Source organism: Aotus nancymaae, unplaced genomic scaffold (genome assembly GCF_030222135.1).
Source record: "Aotus nancymaae isolate 86718 unplaced genomic scaffold, 86718_ANA_hifiasm-v0.15.2.pri h1tg000059l, whole genome shotgun sequence".
NCBI classification, from domain to species: Eukaryota; Metazoa; Chordata; class Mammalia; order Primates; family Aotidae; genus Aotus; species Aotus nancymaae.
Window position 1 is genome coordinate 55995050 of NW_026988473.1, and position 25092 is coordinate 56020141.

The 25092-nt window shown below is 41.2% G+C and overlaps 1 protein-coding gene across 2 annotated transcripts in view; it reads left to right on the plus strand.

The window, feature by feature from the left end:
• The window catches only part of RNF121 (ring finger protein 121), a 64881-nt gene that overhangs the window by 13779 nt on the left and 26010 nt on the right, over positions 1–25092 (plus strand). For both annotated transcript variants that reach the window (XM_012456878.2, XM_064365255.1), the window contains 2 exons: positions 14244–14281; positions 18041–18182. In XM_012456878.2, coding sequence (XP_012312301.1) covers positions 14244–14281; positions 18041–18182 — 180 coding nt within the window. The remainder of the gene's footprint in view (positions 1–14243; positions 14282–18040; positions 18183–25092) is intronic.

The following is a 25092-nucleotide window of genomic DNA, read 5'->3' on the forward strand; positions in this document are numbered from 1 at the left end:
GGGGTTTCACCATGTTGACCAGGATGGTCTCGATCTCTTGACCTCGTGATCCACCCGCCTCGGCCTCCCAAAGTGCTGGGATTACAGGCGTGAGCCACCGCGCCCGGCTGATGTACATTTTTAAAAAGTTCTTTCTGGCTGCTTTGAGAAGAATAGATTGTAGGAGGTGACTCAATGAGAGGGTTAGGAGGCTATAATAGTCCAGATGGGAGATGACAGTGTTTTGGAATGGGGGTGGGGGGAGTGGTTTAGTCCTTTTGGGCTGCTATAGTAAAATACCTTAGACTGGGTAATTTATAAACAGCAGAAATTTGGCCGGGTACAGTGGCTCATGCCTGTAATCCCAGCACTTTGGGAGGCTGAGGTGGGTGGATTACTTGAGACCAGGAGTTTGAGACCAGCCTGGCCAACGTGGTGAAACCCTGTTTCTACTGAAAATATAAAAAATTAGCTGGGCATGCTGGCAGGCTCCAGTAATCCCACTACTTGGGAGGCTGAGGCAGGAGAATTGCTTGAACCTGGGAGGTGGAGGTTTGCGGTGAGCTGAGGTCACACCACTGCACTCCAGTGTAGGTGACATAGCGAGAGTGTCTCAAAAAAAAAATTTCTCACAGTTCTGGAGGCTGGGAAGTCTAAAGTCAAAGTGCCAACAGATTTGATGTCTGGCAAGGGCTCTGTGCTTCAAAGGCTCCTTGTTGCAGTGTCCTCACATGGTGGAAGGGGCACAACAGCCTCCCTAAAGCCACTTTCCTAAGGGTACTAATCCCATTCATGAGGTCTATACCTTCATGACCTAATCGCCTCCTAAAGGCTCCCTCCACCTCTTAATACAATTGCATTGGAGATTAGGTTTTAACATACAAATTTTAGAAAACAGAAACATTCAGACCATAGCAGAGATAGCAGAGACGATGTAGAAAAGTGGATGAATTTAGAATATGTTTTGAAGTAGAGCCTACAGGACTTCCTGGTGGATTGAATATGAGATATAAGGGAAAGAAAATAATCAAGATTGGCTTACATTTTTTGGAATTTGCTTTGACTTGAGTTAATGGCATTACATTGTGCCATAGGTACCATGTTAATTAGGCAGTTGGAAATGCAGCTTATAGCTCAGGGGAGAGGTTTGGACATTGTTCTGGGACTTTGAAGATCGGTCTTTTTATCCTAGCTCTGCCATGCAGCCGTTACCTGTGACGAATCAGTAAGACAATGCTGTCAGCTTTAAAATAATAATAAAGTCATTTGTTATTCTAGCCTCATGTGTATGTTGGGAGAATCCTGTTCATTTGTTTATTGATTGATCACACACTGAATTTACCAGGTTACTACATTAGATGTGAAGGATAACAAAGACATAGGCCTTGCTCTCAGGCTGCTCATAGTGTAGTAGAAAAGTTAGTAAAATGAACAGATGTAATAATTGCTGTAATACGAAGAAGCAGAGATTTCAGGGAGCCCAAAAAATGGCAGGCAAGGGATCAGAAAAGGTTTCCTAGAAGTGATACCATAGCTGAGTGAGAAAGTGACTAGAAATTAACCAGCTCAAGAAAGAATAGAAGAACCCTCTAGGCAGGAGGAGCAGTATGTGCAAGGTGGGAGGAGAGAAAGGGAATGGCACCTTCAGGGGACTGTATGCAGTTTAGTATTACTGGAACATCAGAGTAGAAGGTGGGGAGTAATGATGAAGTAGGGAGCTGGAAAGCAAGGCAGATGTGATGTCACATAACTTTATATGCTGTGCTGAGGAGTTTGGATTTTTATCTGTACTTAGATTGGCCAGATGAGGTAGCTCACGCCTGTAATCCCAGCACTTTGGGAGGCCGAGGTGAGTGGGTCATTTGAGGTCAGGAGTTTGAGACCAGCCTGGCCAACATGATGAAACCCCGTCTCTACTAAAAATACAAAAAATTAGCTGGGCATGGTGGCGTGAACCTGTAATCCCAGCTAGACTGAGGCAGGAGAATTGCTTGAACTGGGAGGCGGAGGTTGCAGTGAGCCAAAATTGTGCCACTGCACTCCAGCCTGGGAGACAGAGTGAGACTCCATCTCAAAAAAAAAAAAAAAAGAACTTAGGTGAATGACATGGATCAGATTTGCATTTTAGAAAGATAATTCTTGGGGCAGAAAGGGAGGAGGGATTAAGGGGCAGGGAAAATTTGCCTTAATCCAGGCAAGTAGGGTTACCAAATTTATCTAATTCTAAAGTGCACATAATTTCTGGTGTATTATATATATACTGCAAGGAAGTATATGTTATGTACCAAAGGAGCTGGGAGCAGAAGAAAGTAAAACTGCAAAGACAGTTAGGGGTCAGATCATGGCTATGTGTGGTCCCAAGAGCTCACTCTCGATGCTCCTCTGGAGGGCATTGTGTAGTCTACAAAGGAATTATTATTTTCACAGGCAGCATTAAGACACCAGAAGATTTGGACTTGGGTGACACAGTGACTCGAGAAGTATATGAGGTTGAAGGACCTGGATTAAGTTTGTAGCTTGAGTACTAGGAAGGAAGGAAAAGTTAGTACATATATTTCTTACCCCACAGACCTAGGCCTTCTGATACAACCAGCCGTGAACTTTGGTTTTCCCTTCTCCCTTAAGCTTCCTTCAGTCCTAGCTGTATGCTGTGTTAAATTTGGAAAGTATTTACTGCTGGCTATTAAAGATCAAGTAGGATTACGTTAGTATTTCTCTTATAAAGAAGAGTCACTTTTTTTGTATTTTGTTGAGACAGGGTCTCGTTCTGTCACCCAGGCTAGAGTGCAGTGATGAGATCATGGCTCACTGCAGTCCGAACCTCCTGGGGTCAAGTGATCCTCCTGCCTCAGCCTCCTGAGTAGCTGGGACTACAGGTGTGTGCCATCACACCTGGCTAATTTTTAAGTGTTTTGTAGAGATGGAGTCTTGCTGTGTTACCCATGTGGGTCTCCCAACTCCTGGCCTCAAGTGACCCTCCTGTCTTGGCCTCCCAAAGTGTTGAGATTACAGGCATGAGCCACTATGCCTGGCCAAGAGTCACTTTTATTTATTGTTAAGATTTTTAATTTTTTCACATGGCTACTGTGTCAAAAGGAGTCACTTTTAAACTTAGCCACCATTGGCTAAATTTGTTTCAGATAGCTTTCCCAGTTCCTCTGGATTCTTCTGCAGCATCATCCCTACTGTTTGTTCAAGAGACAATTAAGGGAGAATTACTCACTGTCTGAGTATTTCCTAAGCATTTGCTTTGTGTCTAGTACTAGGTGTTAAGTGTGAGAGGGATGCTGAATAAGTAAGCCATTTAGCCTTGATTCCAAAGCAGTTAATATTACTTAACATCTGTCTGTCGTTTATTGAACACATAGAGTATACCAGATTACAAGCTAGTTCTCTGAAATACAAAGATGAATGAATAAGACTCAAATGATCCATGAGCTATTTAAGATCCACTAGGATGGCTAAATGGGAGAAACTATTTGGAAATCATATATTAATAAGGGATTTGTCTACAGAACATATAAAGAGCTTTTACAGCTCATCAATAAGAAATAAATAACTTAGTAAAAAACGGGCAAAATTTCGGGCCCAGTGGCTTATGCCTGTAATCCTACTTTGGGAGGTCGAGGAGGGTGGATTGCTTGAACCCAGGAGTTCAAGACCAGCTTGGGCAACATAGGGAGACCCCATCTTCCCAGAAAATAAAAAAATAGCCAGACGTGGTGGCTCGTTTCTGTAGTCCCTGCTACTTGGGAGGCTGAGGTGGGAGTATTGCTTGAGCCCAGGAGGTCGAGGCTGGAGTGAGCTATGTTTTTGCCACTGCACTCCAGCGTGGGTAACAGAGTTACAGAGTAAGACTCTGTCTTTAAAAAAAAGAAAAGAAAAATCCACACAGAAACTTATACACAAGTACACAAGTATTGATAGGAACATTATTCATAATAGCTCCAAAGTAGAAACAATCAAAATGTCCATCAGCAGATGAATGGATAAATAAAATGTGTCTGGCTGTACAATGGAATATTATTTAGTAAGAAAAGGAGTGAACTGATAAGTGCTATAACATGGGTGATGGGTGATCCTTGAAAACATTTTGATAAGTGAAAAAAGACAGTCACAAAAGATCACATACTCAATGAATGAATTTATTTATTTATTTTTGAGATAGGGTCTTGCTGTGTGGTTCAGGCTGGTCTGTAACTCCTGACTCATGTGATTTTCCCCTCTCACCCTCCGCAGAGTAGCTGGGATTACAGGCATATTCTATCACATTCAGCTGCTGAATGAATTCATTTATATGAAAGATCCAGAAAAGGCAAATATGTAGCAGTATAAAAGAGATTAATGTTTACCAGGGTTTGGGGGTGGGAATGAGGACTTAGTAAATGAGCATGAGGGTTTTCTTTAAAGAGGGATGGAAATGATTTAAAATAAGATGGTTGCATCTTATTTTATCTTATTTATTGTTGTTGTTATTATTTTGGAGACAGAGTCTCCCTCTCACCCAGCCTGGAGTGCAGAGGTGTGGTCTTGGCTCACTGCAGCCTCTGCCTCCTGAGTTCAAGTGGTTCTCTTGCCTCAGCCTCCTGAGTAGCTGGGATAACAGGTGCTTACCACCACACCCAACTCATTTTTTCTTTTTGACAGTCTCCCTTTGTCACCCAGGCTGGAGTGCAGTTATGTGATCTTGGCTCACTGCAAACTCCACTCCTGGGTTCAAGTGATTCTCCTGCCTCAGCCTCCCTAGTAGCTGGGATTCAGGTGTGCACTACCGCACCTAGCTAATTTTTGTATCTTTAGTAGAGACGGGTTTTCACCATATTGCCCAGGGTGGTCTTGATCTCCTGACCTCAGGTGATCTGCCCATCTCGGCCTCCCAGAGTGCTAGGATTACAGGCGTGAGCCACTGTGCCCTGCCAGTTGAATCTTATTTTAAATATACTAACAGTCATTAAATTTCTCTCTTAAAATGGATGATATGGCCAGGCATGGTGGCCCACACCTGTAATCCAAGGACTTTGGGGGGCCAGTGTGGGAGGATCACTTGAGCCCTGAGTTTTAGACCATCCTGGGCAACATTTTGAGACCCCATTTCTACAAAAATTACCCGGGCATGTTGGCATGTGCCTATAGTCCTACCTACTCAAGAGGCTGAGGCAGGAGGATCCCTTGAGCCCAGGAGGTTGAGGCTGCAGTGAGTTATGATCAAGCCACTGCATTACGTGAGTGACAAAGTAAGACCTGTCTAAAAAAAAAAAAAAGTGAACTGGGCAGTGAAGGAGTGAAGGTGAGGAGAGAATTCTAGAGAGAGAAGCTGACGGCAGCCAAATTACTGAGGATGAAAGAGATGGGCATGTTAGAACGATAGGTAGTTCATTGTGGCTGGAATGTAAGTCATTTGGTGGAGAGTGGTGAAATAAGGTAGCTGGTTGGGCCATATTAAGGTAGTTTGTGTGTCCTACTAAGGAGTTTGAACTTTAACCCCAAGGCAATAGAAAGTCGTCAAAGTTTGTCAAAGTAGGAGGATGATGCATTCAGATATGTGTCTAATAAAGATTACTGTGGCTACTCCTGTGTCACGAATCTGTGCTGGCAAGATTAGAGTTGGGAAGATCATTTTGGAGGCCACTGCAATTGTTCAAGAAAGAGCAAGGGATAAAGTCTAAACTAAGGCACTATGGCAATGAAAAACTCAAGGGAAGTTTTATAGATGTTTAGATATTTCACTATGTTGCAGATGGATTAGCACATGAACCATCCAGGCAGTAAAGGCCTTAGAAGTTCATAGAGGATAGTTCTGTTCTGAAATATTCTGGAAGAAGTGACACCTGGATGGGATCTTTAAAGATGTGTAAAAAGTTTAGAGTGTATGGAAAGCTACAGTGCATATAGGAAAGAGTGAGAGAGGAAGGCCAGGTAGGGAGGAAGTCAGGCTGAAAAATATGAATTTGATGCGATAGGAATTGAAGAACCAAAGAAGCAAACTTAGGTGCTCCCAAATTTGAAAAGTTTGATTTAAAAAGCTTTTTGGCCAGGCACAGTGTCTCACACCTGTGATCCCAGCACTTTGAGAGGCTGAGGCAGCCAGATCACTTGAGGTCAGAAGTTCGAAACGAGCCTGGTCACCATAGTAAAACCCCATCTCTACTAAAAATACAATAATTAGCCAGCCATGGTGGCGTGCGCTTGTATTCCCAGCTACTTGGGAGGCTGAGGCCCGAGAATCCCTTGAACCTGGAAGGTGGAGGTTGCAGTGAGCCGAGATTGCGCCACTGCACTCTAACCTGGGTGACAGAGTGAAACTGTCTCAAAAAAAAAAAATAAGAATAAAAAACCGTTATCAATTCAACTGGCTTGGAGGATTTGCTTTCTGATGATGGTAGGAGGCAGGGATGGGGGCGAAGGGCAGGCAGCAGCTGCAGCAGCTATTACAGCCAATATCTATTTTCACTTCACTGTCCAGTGTGCCACCCTCGTCAGGCTAAGCATATCCAGTGCCTGCATGATCTCCAGCTGATTTATGACTTTGGTGGCCTGGAAGGTGAGGTTTCCACTTCAACTTATTAGCCTTGAATTCTTGGCAAAGCTAAGGAGTTGGGGAAGAATGTGAATGAGAGGAGAATGGGGAACTACAAATGTGGTAGCCTGTGAACCTTTGGACTTCACTTGTTATTGTTGTTTGGAGACGGAGTCTTACTGTGTCACCCAGGTTGGAGTGCAGTGGCATGATCTCAGCTCCCTATAGCCTCCACCTCCTGGGTTCAAGCGATTCTTCTGCCTCACCCTCCCAAGTAGCTGGGACTACAGGCAAGCACCACTAATTTTTGTATTTTTAGTAGGGATGAGGTTTCACCATATTGGCCTGGCTGGTCTTGAACTCCTGACCTCGTGATCTGCCCGCCTCAGGCTCCCAAAGTGTTAGGATTACAGGTGTGAGCCACTACACCCGGCCTGGACTTCACTTGTTATCTTAATCATTCAGCAGACCCCGATATGTGTACCCCACCAGATAGAGACAGCCGGCCTGGTTGTGTCGTATTTCTACCAGGTTTATGAGCTAACTAATCTGGGGCTTACACAGCATTTTGTGTATATGTCAAAGGTTATTCTTATATTATATTATGTTTAATAGTCTGTCTCTCCCTACTTCCTGGACTGTGAATACATCAAGGGCAAAGGTTAGGCTTATTCGTTTCTAATGTTTTTTTTAGAGTGTAGTCTTGGCTGGGCATGGTGGTTCACACCTGTAATGCCAGCACTTTGGGAGGCTGGGGTGAGCAGATCACTTGAGCCTAGGAGTTCAAGACCAGGATAGACAACATGGTAGACCCTTTATCTACACAAAATTTAAGAATTAGCTGGGTGTGGTGGTACCTGCCTATAGTCCCAGCTACTTAGGAAGCTGAGGTGGGAGGATTGCTTGAGCCTGAAAAGTCGAGAACTGCAGTGAGCTGTGATTGCACCACCACATTCCAGCTTGGGTGACAGAGTGGAACAAGAAAACAACAAACAAGAAAACAACAAACAAGCCAGGCACGGTTGCTAACTCCTGTAATACCAACACTTTGGGAGGCCCAGGCAGGCAGATTACTTGAGGTCAGGAATTCAAGACCAGCCTGGCCAGGTGAAAACCCCATCTCTACTAAAACTACAAAATTAGCCAGGTGTGGTAGTGCGTGTCTGTAATCCTAGCTACTTAGGAGGCTAAATAAAGTAGGAGAATTACTTGAACTCAGGAGGCTGAGATTATGCCACTGCACTCCAGCCTGGGCAACAGAGTAAGACTCCATCTCAAAACACACACACACACACAAAACCCTGAAAACAAAAAGAGAATAAGTCTCAAGCTGTATGGTTGATCAGTCTTTAATGTGGAAGGATCAACTGACATGTCTGAAATGCTGGGTTGCTCAGCCAAAGAGGCAGAGGATTGAGTTTCAGAGTTTAGGGCCCTATGCAGTTAGCAGATACTTGGAGCCAGGGTGGGAGGCCATCCTCTGAGTGATGGATATTTTTTATGTATGCATATGGTAGTTGCTTGGAAGATTTTTATTGATACAGCAGGGCACACCTGTAATCCCAGCACTTTGGGAGGCCGAGGTGGGCAGATCACTTGATGTCAGGAGTTTGAGACTGGCCTGGCCAACATGGTGAAACCCCGTCTCTACTAAAAATACAAAAATTAGCCAAGTGTGATGGCATATGCCTATAATCCCAGCTACTGGGGAGGCTGAGGCAGGAGAATTGCTTGAACCCAGGAGGCGGAGGTTGCAGTGAGCCAAGATCATGCCTGCATTCCAGCCTGGGCAACAACAGAGTGAGACTCTGTCTCAAAATAAAAAAAAAAATTGATACAATTTGGTAGCATCCAGTTACACCTCACCACACTAAAGGCATTTTACTTTTAATTCTGTGGTGACTAGGAAAACTATGGAAGTTTTGAAGGCCAAAGCATTATAGCTCACTCCACAACTTTGGAATTAGACAGATTAAATTATTATTGCAGTCTAGCTTAAGAATGCAATAATGAACGTCATCTAAGCCAACTCTCTCATTTTATAAATGAGGAAACTGAGGCATAGAGAGAGGTACCCTATTCATTGACATATAGCAAGTAAAGAGCTGTGCCAGATTAGGATGTACATTATTTTTTTCTTCACTGAGAAGGGTAGTTTGTTGCCCTGAACCAATTTTTTGGGGTGAAAGTGGGAGCGAGATAAAACCCAAGTCCCTGCAGAGGGTAGTCCTCTGTAGTCCCAGGTACTTGGGAGGCTGGGGTAGTCCCAGCTACTTGGGAGTCCCAGAGGCTGAGGTGGGAGGATTGCTTGAGCTCAGGGACTTGAAGCTGTAATGTACAATTTTCATGCCTGTGAATAGCCACTGCACTCCAGCCTGGGCACCATAGCAAGACCCTGTTTCTTAAAAAAAAAAAAATGGACAAAAGATAAGAATAGACTTTTCTCTGAAGAAGATACACAAATGGTCAAAGAGCTCATGAAAATAGGTTCAACATTAGCCATCAGGAAAATGGAAAATCAAAACCACCATTTCATACTCACTGGATGCTTTAATCAGAAAGAGATTGTAGGTACTGGAAAGGATATGGAGAAATTGGAACCCTCACATTTTGCTGGTGGAACTATAAAATGGTACAGTTGCTATGGAAAACAGTTTGCTAGTTCCTCAAAAGGTTAAGCATAGACTTACCATATGATCCAGCAATTCTACTTCTAGGTATATATACACTCAAGAGAAAACATATATTCACACAAAAATTTAAAAATGGATGTTCATAGCAGCATTATTTATAATAGCCAAAAATAGAAACGGTGTCAATGTTCATCAGCTGATGAAAGGATAAATAAAATGTGATATGTTTATACAATGGAATATTGTTTGGCAGTACAAAGGAATGATCTATAGTACATGCTGCAAAATGGATGAACCTTAAAAGAATTATGCAAAGAGAAAAACCAGTCACAAAAGACCACGTATTTATGATCCCGTTTATATGAACTGTCTAGAATAGGAAATTCTATAGACAGAGACAGAAAGTAAATTAGTGGTGGCCTTGGGCTGCAGGGAGAATGGGGAGTGACTACTAACTGGCACATGGTTTTATTTTGAGGTGACAAAAACGTTCTCAACTTAGATATTGGTGATAGTAGCACAACTTTGTGAATATACTAAAAATCTCTGAATAGTACACTTTATTTTTTAAAAATGCAAATTGACAATTTGTATTTGTGTAAGTTTGTGGGATACAGATTGATGTTATAATTTATAAATACAATGTGGAGTAATTAAATCAAGCTAGTAACTTATCGATCACCTCAAAAACTTAACATTTTTTTGTGGTGACTACATTTGAGAATTCACTCTCTTAGCAATTTTGGAATGTGCAATATTCTGTTATAACCAGTATTGCTGTGCAATAGAACTAAACAAAAAACCTATTCCTCATGTCTGAGATTTTGTACATAATAGTACATTTAATTGTTTTAGAGACAGAGTCTTGCTCTGTCACTCAGACTGGAGTGCATTGGTGTGATCAGGGCTCACTGCAGCCTCAAACTCGTGGGCTTAAGCAATCCTCCCACCTTAGCCTCCCAAGTAGCTGGGACTACAGGCACATGCCACCACACCTGGCTAATTTATTTATTTTTTGTAGAGATGGGTTCTCGCTATGTTGTCCAGGCTGGTCTCGAATTCGTTGCCCCAGAAAGACAGAGGTCAGATACTCTGAGGGGGAGTATCTGGATACAAAAAAGGTAAAGAAACAGCTGGGAGGTACTTGAGCAGTCAATTATGAATCACATTTCTAAGTAACAATCCATGCACAGGTTTCCTGCTACACGTCAAAACTCTTTTCTTCTTTTCCAACTTGGACCTGCATCTTACCAAGCCTGTCTATTCATTGTCCCGACACATGGAACTCATCTCTGTCTCTGGGCCCTTGCACACCTTTCCTTCTACTTACAATGCCCTTCCCTGTTTTTTGTTGTTGCTGCTCTTTGTCTCTTATCCACATCCTAGTTATCCTTTAAGAACCCAGCTCCAATTGCAACTTTCTCTGCCTTTCTCCAGCATGAATGTTTCCCTTTTTTACTCAAAGTGTGGCCCATGGAATAGCAGTGTCAGCGTCATCTGGGTGCCTGATAGAACTGTCGTACCTCAGGTACCATTCCAAACCCACTGAATCACAATCTGCCTTTTAGTAAGCTCTCCGGATGATCAATATGTACATCAAATTTGAGAAGCACTGTTCTATATTAGTCATTCAGTCTCATGTTATCTTAGACATGCTTTCTAAGTGATCTAACTGCTTATCTCTAGCACCAGGATAGGGCAAGCAAGAGACCTGGGGCTCAAAATCTAAGGAACCACTCACTCTCAGGTACCCACCCTGCATTTGCATGACCTTAATGGTGAGTAGCTCTCTAAAGTTTATACACTAGCACCTTGTTTTCCTCACCCTAGTTCTGGCCCTGTTTATGTTTATTTTGCTTACATCCCATGAACCTATTAGTTCCCTCAGAGCCAAGACATACTTTATATGGATTTATGTCTTCCAAGGAGAAAAGCACAGAGCTGAGCATATATTAAGCACTCAGTGAGTACTTGTGGAGTTGAAGAAAATTCTCTTTATTAAGGGAAGCAAGTATGCTGACAAACTGGCACCTCACTGGAGATGCTTAAATTGTATAAACATACACTTGAAAAATAACTTATAAGTATCTGAGAAGGGAGTATTCATTTGACACTAGGAAAATCATGTTAAAAACTATGTAACAAAATAAAGCAACTACACGTTCAAGGAAGCAAGTCCATTAAGGGGGAAATCAGGAAAATCTGGAAGACTGGGCCAGGCATGAAGATGCCTCTCTTTGACATAATGGAACAGGCATGCTACTGTGTATAACTTAGTTTCTCCATCTAGTAAACAGAGAAATAAGACTTCTGACTTCATTATAGAACTGTGAAGAAAGCATATTCAAGGTGATCACATGATTTCACTGACTTTCCTCCTGGGAAAGTAGACATATTTTAAAACTAGAAGAGGCCAGAGATAATTGAATGTTGGTGAAGCAGAGGACAGTAATGCTTTCAGAGCCTCAGGGAAAGCAGCTCAGAACAGCAAGCACTTGGGCTGAGACTAGACTTGAGACTTAGAGAATCATCAGCACTTCATGGACTAGTACAAACGTTAAGAGTAAGACATGATCTGGCTTTAATATTTGCCTCCTGACCAAAAAGGTTATTTAAGTTACATCCAAACCAGTATTCTGGCTTGAGTAAAAAAAATAAGCAAAGGTGTAAACTATGGCTATAATTAACCTGCACCATCTGGAAAGACAATTTTATTTGCTCCCTCATTAAAGAGTTTATTCATTTGGGGCCAAGCACTAACCCAGTGTGAAGGCACCTTGTCCAAAGCTCAGGCAGCTAATTAGGTAAGGTTCCCAAGGTAAGGGTACTTACTGATTCATGAGCCCTTATCCAACTTACCTACAGTGTCTTAATGCTAGCCAATCATTCCCCTACTAGGATCTCGCAAGGCCCCCAGTCATGCCTAGATTTGAAAGATGTGAAGCCAAAAATAAATGCTAGGCAGAGGGCAAGAGAAAATTTTGCAAAGATGCGAAGTTGACTGCTACATTTTTTTTAGGTGCAAGTGCAGGGTGGGTACCTGAGAGTGAGTGGTTCCTTAGATTTTGAGCCCCAGGTCTCTTGCTTGCCCTATCCTGGTGCTAGAGATAAGCAGTTAGATCACTTAGAAAGCATGTCTGAGATAACATGAGACTGAATGACTAATATAGAACAGTGCTTCTCAAATTTGATGTACATATTGATCATCCGGAGAGCTTACTAAAAGGCAGATTGTGATTCAGTGGGTTTGGAATGGTACCTGAGGTACGACAGTTCTATCAGGCACCCAGATGACGCTGACACTGCTATTCCATGGGCCACACTTTGAGTAAAAAAGGGAAACATTCATGCTGGAGAAAGGCAGAGAAAGTTGCAATTGGAGCTGGGTTCTTAAAGGATAACTAGGATGTGGATAAGAGACAAAGAGCAGCAACAACAAAAAACAGGGAAGGGCATTGTAAGTAGAAGGAAAGGTGTGCAAGGGCCCAGAGACAGAGATGAGTTCCATGTGTCGGGACAATGAATAGACAGGCTTGGTAAGATGCAGGTCCAAGTTGGAAAAGAAGAAAAGAGTTTTGACGTGTAGCAGGAAACCTGTGCATGGATTGTTACTTAGAAATGTGATTCATAATTGACTGCTCAAGTACCTCCCAGCTGTTTCTTTACCTTTTTTGTGTCCAGATACTCCCCCCCAGAGTATCTGATCTCTGTCTTTCTGGGGCGATGAAGGCCTGAATCAGGGCACCTGAAGAAATTCTGTGAGGTAGTATGGGTAGAAAAAGGAAGGAGGGATGTAGACTTCATTACCCAGATTGGTTAGGCAAAATTCTGGTAAATTTATTTTTTAACTTAGCTGGGAGATGTAGAAACTGGAAAGCCCTCCTTCAATAGTGATGGACATTTCTAGTACACACACATAAAGGATGCCTAGTAAATATGTGCTCATTTGACTCAGTAGTGGAATGGAGTTCTACTTGTGTTATTATTTCAAATGTTCAACTATGGTTCTTTCCTGAAGTTAATCCGAACAGTGGGTAACAGGACCTTGAACATCTTAAGTACTAAAGGGATGGTTGTTGGTTGATTCAAGTGTTTCTAAGGCCTTGTCTCTTTTCTGTAGATCCAAGAACATTTTCCAGCTCAATTCAGTATACGAATATATTGAAGTGATTTATGTACTGAGACTTGGATATACTTCTGTATGACTACAAGGAGGTAGAAGACTTGAGCCCTAAACTCGAGGAGTATATAGTATTATTTTAGAGTAGTGGTTTTCAACTGAGGGGATACTACTGGCAATGTACAGGACCACTTCCTCAACAGAGAATGAACCACCCCAAAATATCAGTAGTGCCAAAGTTGAGAAACAAGTTCTAAAAAGATAAGACTACCAAATAGAACCAGAACTTTAAGGTTGGAAGGCTAGTGATATCACTAGTTAATAGCAGCAGGGCAAGAACTAAGTTCAGTTTGCCCAGGTCCAGTGTAGCCCAGTGGCTGCTATAGGTCCATTTAGAGTCATATGCTGTTATATTACAGACTGTTTTATCTAACTCCGTCTCCCACTAATCCTGATTCATACTTTTTGCTCTAGCCATACTCAGTTGCTTGTGTACTATGCCATTTTATTCCTTCATGTTCATGTTAGTCCCTTTGCCTGGAACATAGTCTTATTCTTCATCTGGATAATTCATATCTCCTCTATAAAGCCTTCCCTAGTCTAAAACACCCCAGATTGGGTTAAAAGGTTAAAAGCCAAGACACGTCTTTATTCTTCTATAGCTAGCCTTTATTATATAGCAGAGAAATTTTCTGTTTATGTCTGTCTTCTTCACTACACTGTGAGCCTCTTTGGAGTTAAGGATTCCTGTCCTCCTCTGCCCTTATTGCCTAGCACAGATGTGCAACATGTTCAGTCGTAGATATCAGCCAAAGTAAGTGATTAAAGATGGGAGAGATCCGTGTAAAATAGAATTTTGTTAAGGCTTCATAGAGATTCTAAGACTTGAAACTTCTCTAATTCCTTGAAGATACTGATAAATGTGTGAGCACCTTATATTGGCAGGGACGGTTTTAAGACAGTAACACATTTTTCTGGTGGTGTCTTTCTACAGGTTGATATGTCAGATCTCTCTCCAGAGGAGCAATGGAGGTAAGTGTGGCAGTTCAGGCCCTGCAGGCTGGGAACTGCAGGGTAACCCAGCTAATTGAATGATATGTGTATCCTTTTTGCTTTCTTGTTAGTGGGAGGCAGTGGCTCATGACCAGTAGGACTAGTTTTTTGGAATCTCTCTAAGTACCTGGGTTGCTCTCTTAGTCCTGAATGTGTAAGTAGCTGATTACACCAAATCATCTATCTGGGTTTCAATACCATTTCTACCATTTACTAGTTATGTAATTTTGAGCAAGTTACTTAACTTCTCACAACCTTACTTTGCCCCATTTGTAAAATGAGGATCATAATAGTACCTATACCTCATAGAGTTGTAGGATTAATATATATGAATTTCTTAGAAGAGTGCCTGGCAGGTGGTAAGCTTCCAGTAAGTATTAACTGCTTTGAAGGTGATTATCATTAACATCATCATCATTATCCATGATACAGGATAGGGAGCTCTGGTTAAGAAAATGGGAGATGTATCTTTTGATCTCAACTATGCAACTAAGTTGTTTTGTAAAAAGAATGAGCTAACATATATCTTATAATGATTTCTCATCAGTAGAAGTTTCAGAGTGCCTGCCCCACAAACTTCACAAGGTGACTGACCAATGGAGTGATACCAACCATAGAATTTAATAGTGAGAAAACCTATTGATTTCATTTAGGTCAAAACTATGGACTATAAAAATGTAGAATGGGCCGGGGAGAGTGGCTCATGCCTGTAATCCCAGCACTTTGGGAGGCAGAGGTGGGTGGATCACAAGGTCAGGAGATTGAGATCATCCTGGCTAACACGGTGAAACCGCATCTCTCCTAAAAATACAAAAAATTAGTTGGACATGATGGTGGGTGCCTGTAGTCCCAGCTACTCAGGAGGCTGAGGCAGGAGAATCGTTTGAACCAGGGAGGTGGAGGTTGCAGTGAGCCGAGATCATGCCACTGCACTCCAGACTAGGCAACAGAGTGAGACTATGTCTAAAAAAAAAAAAAAAAATAGAATGACAAAAATACCTGTTCACATGACATGCCCAGTGTGATTTTAGGTGATTTTAAGCTCAGTATGCACCAGTTGTGTACCTCAGCTACCAAAATATTCTGAATAATTTAGAAGATGTTTGTAGAAATATGCCATCTACTGTAAGAAAGGTGACAGTGCCACTGTGGTCTGCTTTGCTGAGGTCACAAATATTTTGTTCTAAGCGTGGCATATTAAGATCTTTAATTGGATCATGTGTAGAAGAAGGCAATCTGGATTAATAATCTTTGAATCATGTTATATGAACAGTGGTTAAAACATCTAGAATTGTTAGCCTAAAAGGGCACAGGAAAATAGTGGTAGGAACAGGATAGTTTTATTTTGTTTGAATAACATGATGATAAATCTTTGAAGGTATGGCATTGGGAAAGAAGAGTGGATATGTCCTTTGTTGTTATGGAGTATAGGATTAGGTCTAACTGACTGAAGCTATAAAAAGATTTTTTTTGTCTCATTGTCAGAAATGTCTGTAATAGTAAAGGTTTATTGAGAGGTAATGAGCTTTCTGTCCCTAAAGCATTGGGATTTTATTCATTTATAAGCAAATACTAGTACCTGGCCAGGTGTAGTAGCTCGCACCTGTAATCCCAGCACTTTGGGAGGCCAAGAGAGGAGAATCCCTTGAGCCCAGTAGTTCGAGGCTGCAGTTTGTCCAGCCTGGATGACAAAGCGAGACTCTCTCTCTAAAAAAAAAAAAAAAAAGTACACACACACACACACACACACACATATATGAGTACCTACAATGTGCCAGACATTGCTGGTTCTAAAATAGATTACCTTAAAAGGCACGTGTTCTCAGCCAGTGGAAGTATTCAAGCAAAGATTGCAAAAATGATTTTTGCATTGGGTGGGAACTTGAACTGGATGACTTCTCTGGTCTTTTCTAGATCCGTTCTTTGACTTCATTCTGTGCACATCCTTTTAGTTAGGTATTGTCTGAGAACAAGAAACTTATCTGTTGCTGTCTTTTTAACTCCTCATAGCCCTTAGGTGTTTTTAAGTTTGCTCTACCCTCTTAGCCTATCCTCACAACAACTCTTGAGGCAGGCAGAAAAAATATGGACTCCTTTTGACAGATGAAGAAATTGTGAGATATAGATGTGAGGTTTCTTGTCCAAGGCCATCTAGGTGGGCCTGAATCTAAATTTCAAACTCCTGATCCTATTCTCTTTCTGTCAGATTCTCCTACCCAGGGTAAAGTTTTATGTCAGATGAACCCTTAGGTGCTGAGGCTTACCAGCTGGCATTTGGGTTCCCACTCTGCTCACCAAGTTTTCCCCCTCTTATATTTTATTATGAAAAACTTTAAACATAGAAAAGTTGAAAGAATTGTACAGTGAAGACCTTTATACCTACCGCCTGGGTTCTACACTTTTTGTTATATTTGCTTGATCACTTATCCATAATTAATCCTCCTGGGTTATTTTTACTGTTAATGTTTCATTGCCCATGGAAATTCCATGAAGACACCATTTATGTTGTCCTTTTCCTCCCTCCCAAATACCCCAGTGTAAGGGGAATTTGTATAAAAGCTTATAACTCAAGTTACATTTGTACTTGTTTTTCTTTATTACTTATTTAAATTTGCTCTTTCCTTTACATTCTGATGTATTTGATTTTCTCTCTAATTCCTTTCTCTCTTTCTCTTTTTTTTTTTTTTTTTGAGATAGAGTCTCGCTCTGTCGCCTAGGCTAGAGTGCAGTGGTGCGAACTCAGCTGAATGTAACCTCTGCCTCCCAGGTTCAAGCAATTCTCCTGCCTCAGCCTTCTGAATAGCTGGGATCACAGGCATGCGCCACCATACCTGGCTAATTTTGTATTTTTAGTAGAGATCGGGTTAGCCAGGCTGGTTGTGAACTCCTGACATGAGGTGATCCTCCCACCTCAGCCTTCCAAAGTGCTGGGATTACAGGCGTGAGCCACCACACCTGGCCTCTAATTCCTTTCTTATTCCTTGCGTTTGGGTGACTGTGACCCAGAGTGGTAGGAGTGACTGTTCTTAGAGCCAGTTTTAGCCAGTATTGGCCAGGGAATCACTTGCTGCCAGTCTTTAAGACCAGAGAATGCCAGACTTAGATTAATAAAAATTTCCAGTTGTACTCTCTAGTTACCAAACTTCCTTGAGCCATTGAGGAGGCTGTTTACCTGTGGATACTGAGGGTAAAATTACTGTTGGACTTTATGAAGTTGAAGCAGTCCAGATTTTTCAGGCTTTAACTAATCTGAAGGATTTCTGACCCTGGCAGAAAGGGTAGGATGAATAAAGCAAGACTTTAATCCTGGAATCAGCACACATTTGCAGTGTTACTCCTTTACTATTGTCATAAATATCGGTGACTAACAGTATGAGACTTTATGGCTATAACCTCTTTGGGTTACTTTCTCCATCCAGCGTCAGGTTGAAATAGGCTTGAAATGGGCAGTGACACAGGTTTCTCCTGGGACCTCCTTCATGCTACAGGAAAGGTGTCAGCTGTTTCTGCCATGGGGGCAGGTAGCAGACCACTTAGCTGTATGCTGGGGCCCTCTGTTCTATCTCCACATGCCTGTCTTAGGGTGTGTATCCTAGCCCCTAATTTGTGTGGTACTCTGCAGCTATGAAGCAAGGAATATGTTCTGAGCTGTGTACTGGTGGGATATCCCTGGAAAGCAGTGTCCCTTTATCACTACAGTATCCCTGACTTGACTCACCCCATGTGTTTGGCTTTCAGGGTTGAGCATGCACGCATGCATGCCAAGCACCGTGGCCATGAAGCTATGCATGCTGAAATGGTCCTCATCCTCATCGCTACCTTGGTGGTGGCCCAGCTGCTCCTGGTGCAGTGGAAGCAGAGGCACCCACGCTCCTACAATGTAAGCCACTTTGCCTCTTACTTCTTTGTCAGTCATCAAGAGACCCTTCCTAAGTATTCTAGGGCCCACCCTAACTCAGGCCACATGTAGGTGGAGAAAGACAACAACAATGAACTTTATGTGTGAATGATGAATAGTGTATGGGGGACTGTGTGTGTCTAAGGGTTAGGTTATTCAGAGGTGAAAACAAGGATAGAACAGTCTTCCCTTCTAAACATTGTGGGACAGATTACAGATTCACGAAGGAGAATCTGGAATCTGGATTCAATTGGAAAGAGCAAAGATCATTTGACTGGGAAAGCTAAGCCTCTAATGAATCTTACAGGATCTAGATTACACTAGTCTAAATTTTAAAAAAAGGGGGCTGGACTGGGCATGGTGGCTCACACTTGTAATCCTAGTACTATGGGAGACCAAGGTGGGCAGATGGCTTCAGCTCAGGAGTTCAAGACTAGCCTGGGCAACATGGCAAAACCCTGTCTCTACAAAAAATACAGAAATTAGCTGGGCGTGGTGGCATGTGCCTGTAGTCTCAGCTACTGGGGAGGCTGAGAGGTGGGAAGATTCATTGAGCCTGGGAAGTCAAAGCTGCAGTGAGTCGTGATCATGCCATGGCATTCCAGCCTGGGAGACGGAGCAAGACCTTGTCTCAAAAAAAAAAAAAAAAAAGAAAAAAGAAAAGAGCAATAATGGATGAAATTAGGAGGAAAAAATGACATACAGAAAAATAGCAAAATGGCAGAAGTTAATTCTTCCTTATCAGTAATCACTTTAAATATAAATGGGTTAAATTCTTTCATTAGAAGGCAGAGATTGGCAGATTGGTTTTAAAAATCCCCTCATTTATTGATGTGGTGTCTATAGGAAATTCTCTTTAGGTGGAAAGACAAAAACTGGGAGTGGTGGCACACACCCGTAATCCCACTTGTTGGGGAGGCTGAGGTGGGAGAATTGCTTCAGCCAGGGGGTTTAGTAAACTCATAAATGAGTGAAAGCCCTCTTGGCATTTCTGTGCTTATATGTAGAAATATTCTTAATTATATAATGTTGGCTAATCTGCAAAGATTTTTACAACCTATTCTGAAGAAAATGAATATGCATATATGCACTGCAGTAATTTTCAATAAGTAATTTTTCCTTGAGTGTGGAATCCTTTCTTTAAACCTTATCTTAAGGAAAAAATCTAGGAAGCAGTTAAGAGGCTTTATATGAGGGTTGGGTAACCCTAACCTCCCTGCTTCCCTCTCTGAAATCTCTAGGACCCATAGCACTGTTAGAAAACCACTGATCTGTTATTCACTAGTTAATTCTTACAGGAAATGTGTCTGTGACTTAATGAGGCCAGTTGTACTAGGAATGTGCACAGTCTTCTCATTACTGCCACACCCTGTAAACATAATGCTGAATTTTATTGGTGAGACAATATGCTAACATGATAGCACATCTTACACTGAGAAATGTAAACTCATATCTTTAGAAAATAAGAAAAGAAATCTACCTAGGAGTGGAATTGCTGAGTCATGTGGTAACTCTGTTTAATGTTTTGAGGAACTGCCAAACTGTTTTCCACAGAAGCTGCACAGTTTTCCATTCTAACCTACAATGGATTGGGTTTTCATTCCTCCACATTCTCATCAAGACTTCTTACTTCTTTCACTCTTTTTTTTTTTTTTAATTTTATTTATTATAGCCACTTTAGTGGATGTGGATGTCATTGTGGTTTTTATTTGTGTTTACGTAATGACTAATGATTTGGGCATCGTTTCATGTGCTTATTGGTCATTTGTATATTTTCCTTAGAGAAATGTTTAAGTCTTTTGCCCAATTTTTGGTTGAATTTTTTGTCTTTTTGTTGAGTTGTAGGAGTACTTTATATAATCTGGATAATAGACCATTATCAGATATATAATTTAAAAATATTTCCTCACATTTTAAGGATTGTCTTGTCACTTTATTGATAGTGTCCTTTGATGCATAAACAGTTTTTAATTTTGATGAAGTCCAGTATATCTGTTTTTTTCTTTTATTGCTTTTGTCATATCTGAGAATCTGTTGCCAAATCCAAGGTCATAAAGATTTACCCCCATGTTTTCTTTGAAATGTTTTATAGTCTTAGCTCTTACATTTGGATCTTTGGTCCATTTTGAGTTTTTGTAAATGGTGCAAAATAAGGGTCTAAGTTCATTCTTTTGCATGTGGAAAGCCAGTTGTCCCAGTATCATTTATTGAAGAGACTTCTTTCTCCGTTGGATGGTCATGGCACTCTTGTCAAAAATCAATTGACCAAAGATACATTGGTTTATTTTTGTACTCTCAGTTCTGTTCTGTTGATCTTTATGTCTGTTTTTTTGTAGGTACCACATTATTATGATTACTCTAGTATTGTAGTATGTTCTGAAATTGGGAAGTATGTTCCTCAACTTTATTCTTCTTTTACAAGATTGTTTCACCTATTCTGAGTCTCTTGCAATTCCTTACTGATTTTAGCATCAACATTTCTATTTTGCAAACAAAAGTAGTTGGGATTTTGATAAGGATTGCATTGGTTCTGTAGATTGTTTGAGGGGAGTGTTTCCATTTTAATATTAATCTTCCAAGATATCTTTTCATTTATTTAGGTCTTTAATCTCTTCCATCGGTGTTTTTTAGTTTTCAATGTACAAGTCTTGGACCTCCTTTGTTAAACTTATTCCTAAGTATTTTATTCTCTTTGATGCCACTGTTAATAGAACTTTTTTTCTTAATTCCTTTTTGAATTATTCATTGCTAATATATAGAACTTTAGCTGATTGTTTTGTGTTAATTTAGTCTTCCAACTTTGCTAAATTTATGAGCCCAATAGTTTTTAATGTATTCTATATATAAGATTGGTCATCCTAAAAAAAAAAAAGATTGGTCATCTGAGAGTATAGATAGTTTTATTTCTTCATTTTCAATTGGATATCTTTTTTTTTTTTTTTCCCCTTAGACAAGGTCTCATTCCGATTGCCCACACTGGAATGCAGTCGTACAATTTTGCAATTTCGGCTCACTGCAGCCTTCACTTCCATAGGCTCTGGTGATTATCCCACCTCAGCCTCCCAAGAAGCTGAGACTACAAGTGCGTGCCACAACACCAGGCTAATTTTTTGTGGAGAGAGCGTTTCACCAGGTTGCCCAGCTGGTCTTGAACTCCTGAGCTTAAGCAGTCCACCTGCCTCAGACTCCCAAAGCGTTGGGATTACAGGCATGAACCACTGTGCCCGGCCTTCCATATTACAAGCTATGTTTTAGTATGAGTTAGCAACCTCCTGCTGGGAATGTTGTGGAGGGGATTTTTGTGATTTTTGTGGGATGGTTGACTGGACTTCTTGAGGTCCTCCCAGTTAGCTCTGAAATCTGTATCAGATCGAATTACCCTAATGTGGTGAAGGCCTGTCTTGTTCTTAGAGGATGAAGCAAACCTGTCTAGAGACAGGATGAGGTTTTCATTCTGCAAAAGTTATATATATTTGTTTTCAAAAATTTGAACAGTACAGCAGTATATGGCATAGAAATAAAAAATATCCAGAGGGAACCACTGTTAGTCAATTTGTTATAGATAGGAAAAATCTGCAAGTGTATGTTTATAAATTTTTAGATGTTTATGACATCCATTAGGTTCTGCAGTTTTTGTTTTTTTTTTTTTTGAAACGGAGTTTTGCTCTTGTTACCCAGGCTGGAGTGCAATGGCGTGATCTTGGCTCACCGCAACCTCCGCCTCCTGGGTTCAGGCAATTCTCCTGCCTCAGCCTCCTGAATAGCTGGGATTACAGGCATGCGCCACTGTGCCCAGCTAATTTTTGTATTTTTTTAGTAGAGACGGGGTTTCACCATGTTGACCAGGATGGTCTCGATCTCTTAACCTCGTGATCCACCCGCCTTGGCCTCCCAAAGTGCTGGGATTACAGGCGTGAGCCACTGTGCCTGGCCCTAGGTTCTCCAGTATTTTCCACCTAATACTGTCTCTCAAATATATATCCATATTAGTCTATATATCGTCCTCTTAAACTAAGGACTACATAGTCTGTTTTTTTTTGTTGTTTTTTTTTTTGGAGACAGGGTCTTTGGTTGCCCGGGTTGGAGTGCAGTGGTGTGATCTTGGCTCACTGCAACCTCTGCCTCTGGGCTCAAGGGATCCTCCCACTTCAGCCTCCTGAGTAGTTGGAACCACAGGTGTGTGCCACCACACCTGGCTCATTTTTGTGTTTTTTGTGGAGACTGGGTTTTACCATACTGCCCAGGCTGGTCAGGAGCCGCTGGGCTCAAGTGATCCACCCACCTCGGCCTCCCAAAGTGCTGCGATTACAGGAGTAAGCCACCATGCCCAGCCTGCATAGTATTTTTAAAACAGATCTAAAATAAAATTTAACTTACCTTTATCAACTGACATGTTAATTAACAGTTTATCACAGTTACAAGCAATGATTTAGTAAGCTTCTCATACATAAATTACCTACATACCTGTGCAAGCAATTTTATAGAATGCACTCCTAGAAGTGAAATTGCCTGATCAAAAAAAATGTGTTTTATTAATAGAGCTTCCCAAATTGCCTTCCAAAAAAGTTAGCAGTTATAGTTTACAATTAATCAACACAGGTTTAACAGAGCTCTTAACCAATGTCAAAGAAGGTATAGGGAATAGTCAGTATTTTTAATCTTTGTCAGTGTAATAAGGTGAAAATATCTGATTTATTGAGTATTTCCTTAATTATTAGTGAGGTTGAGCATGTTTTCATGCTTAGTGGTCATTTAGTTTATTTCAATTATTTGTTCATATCATTGACTAGATTTATATTTGATATTTCCATTTTTATCAAAGTAATATAATTTTAAAAGTCAAATAGTTCTACAAGACTTAAGAAGCAAAACACATCAGTCCCCTGCCCAACTCTGTCAGTCTCTGATTCGTCTGTGGTAACTGTTTTTATTAATAACTTTTTTAGTTCATTTCTGATACTTCTTTTTTCTTTTTTTTAAAATGCAGGATCTCAGCCAGGCTGAGGGCAGTGCAGCCTCCAACTCCTGGGCTCAGACAATCCTCCTGCCTTAGCTTCCCAAGTAGCCAGGACTACAGTTGCACACCACCATGCTCTAAATTTTTTGTAGAGTTGAGTCCCACTATATTGCCCAGGCTGGTCTTGAATTCCTGGCCTCAAGTGATCCTTTTGCCTTAGTTTCCCGAAGTGTTGGGATTATAGCATGAATCACCACAATTGGCCTTGTATTTTTTAAATAACATGTTTATACTGATATATAAATTTCTACTTTTAAATATTACATATTGGCTTCCTACTTTGGAAGGTAATAATTATACTGCTATACCTATATCCCTCACATACTACACACATTTCCTTTTACCAATTATTAAATATTTGTTGTTTACATTATTATGACACGTAAGTATTAGTCACAGCTTCAGTCATATGGTGTATTTGGTACATTTCTGTTCCTTTGCTCAGGTTTCTTTTGGAATGTTTCTTATTGATTTATAAGAGCTCTTTGTAGGTCAGGAATAAGCCTTTGACATATTTGCTACAGATGTCTTTACCCAGTTTGTCATTTGATTTTATTTGTAGAATTGGTAGAAATTTATAGATGAGATTTATGAATGATCTCTTATTTTTTTGAGGTGGAGTTCTGTTCTGTCGCCCAGGCTGGAGCACAGTGGCACACTCTCAGCTCACTGCAACCTCTGCCTCTCAGGTTCAAGCGATTGTCCTGCCTCAGCCTCTCAAGTAGCTGGGGTTACAGGCTTCTGCCACCATGCCTAGCTAACTTCTTGTGTTTTAGTAGAGACAGGGTTTCACCATGTTGGCCAGGCTGATCTCGAACTCTTGACCTCAGGTGATCCACCTGCCTTGGCCTCCCAAAGTGCTGGAATTACAGGTGTGAACCAACATGCCTGGCCCAATTTATGGTCAGTCTTGTTGGTTAAGTACTCTATTGTTTGCTATTCTATTTGGATGCTGTTCCTTCTTGCTATTCCTGATTTTCCATCCTGGTTCATCTAAAGTTCTTCTGCCTGCCTATGTATATTCTAGGTAATAGCCATAGCTACTAATTTTATAATTCTTGTGGACCTCTCTCAAATCTGCTCTAGGTTAAAGATCATTTCTAGAGAAGAGAAGCAGAGCATAAACATAGTTGGGGCATTACCATCTATGTAATTACATAGACATAATCAATTAACACTAGCTAGCATTTATTGAGTACTATTTATTTGTTCAGTCAGTAGATACTAGTTGATCCTTTCTAGTCCCACGCTGGGGCTGTGCTCAGTTATATTGTTTCTTTTGTGGAGAAACCACTTTGAAAAACAGTTTCAAACTGTTTTTAAATTAAACTCCCTATGATCTGGGAGTTTAATTCCTAGACACATGCCAAGAGAAGATTTTGGTATATCCTCCTAGGATTTTTCTTTCCTTTTTCTTTTTTTTTCTCTTTGAGACGTGTTGCTCTATTGCCTAGGCTGGAGTACAGTGGCGGTGGCATGATCTTGGCTCACTGCAACCTACGTGTCCTGGATTCAAGTGATTCTCTTGCCTCAGCCTCCCGAGTAGCTGACATTACAGGTGCCCGCCACCATACCCAACTAATTTTTTTTCTTTTTGGGACAGAGTTTTCCTCTTGTTGCCCAGGCTGGAGTGCAGTGGTGCAATCTTGGCTCACTGCATCCTCTGCCTCCCAGGTCCAAATGATTCTCTTGCCTTAGCCTCCCTAATAGCTGGGATTACAGGCATGTGCCACCATGCCCAGTTAATTTTTTAATATTTTTTTTAGTAGAGATAGAGTTTCACCATGTTGGTCAGGCTGGTCTTGAACTCCTGACATCAGGTAATCTACCCGCCTTGGCCTCCTAAAGTGCTGAGATTACAGATGTGAGCCACCA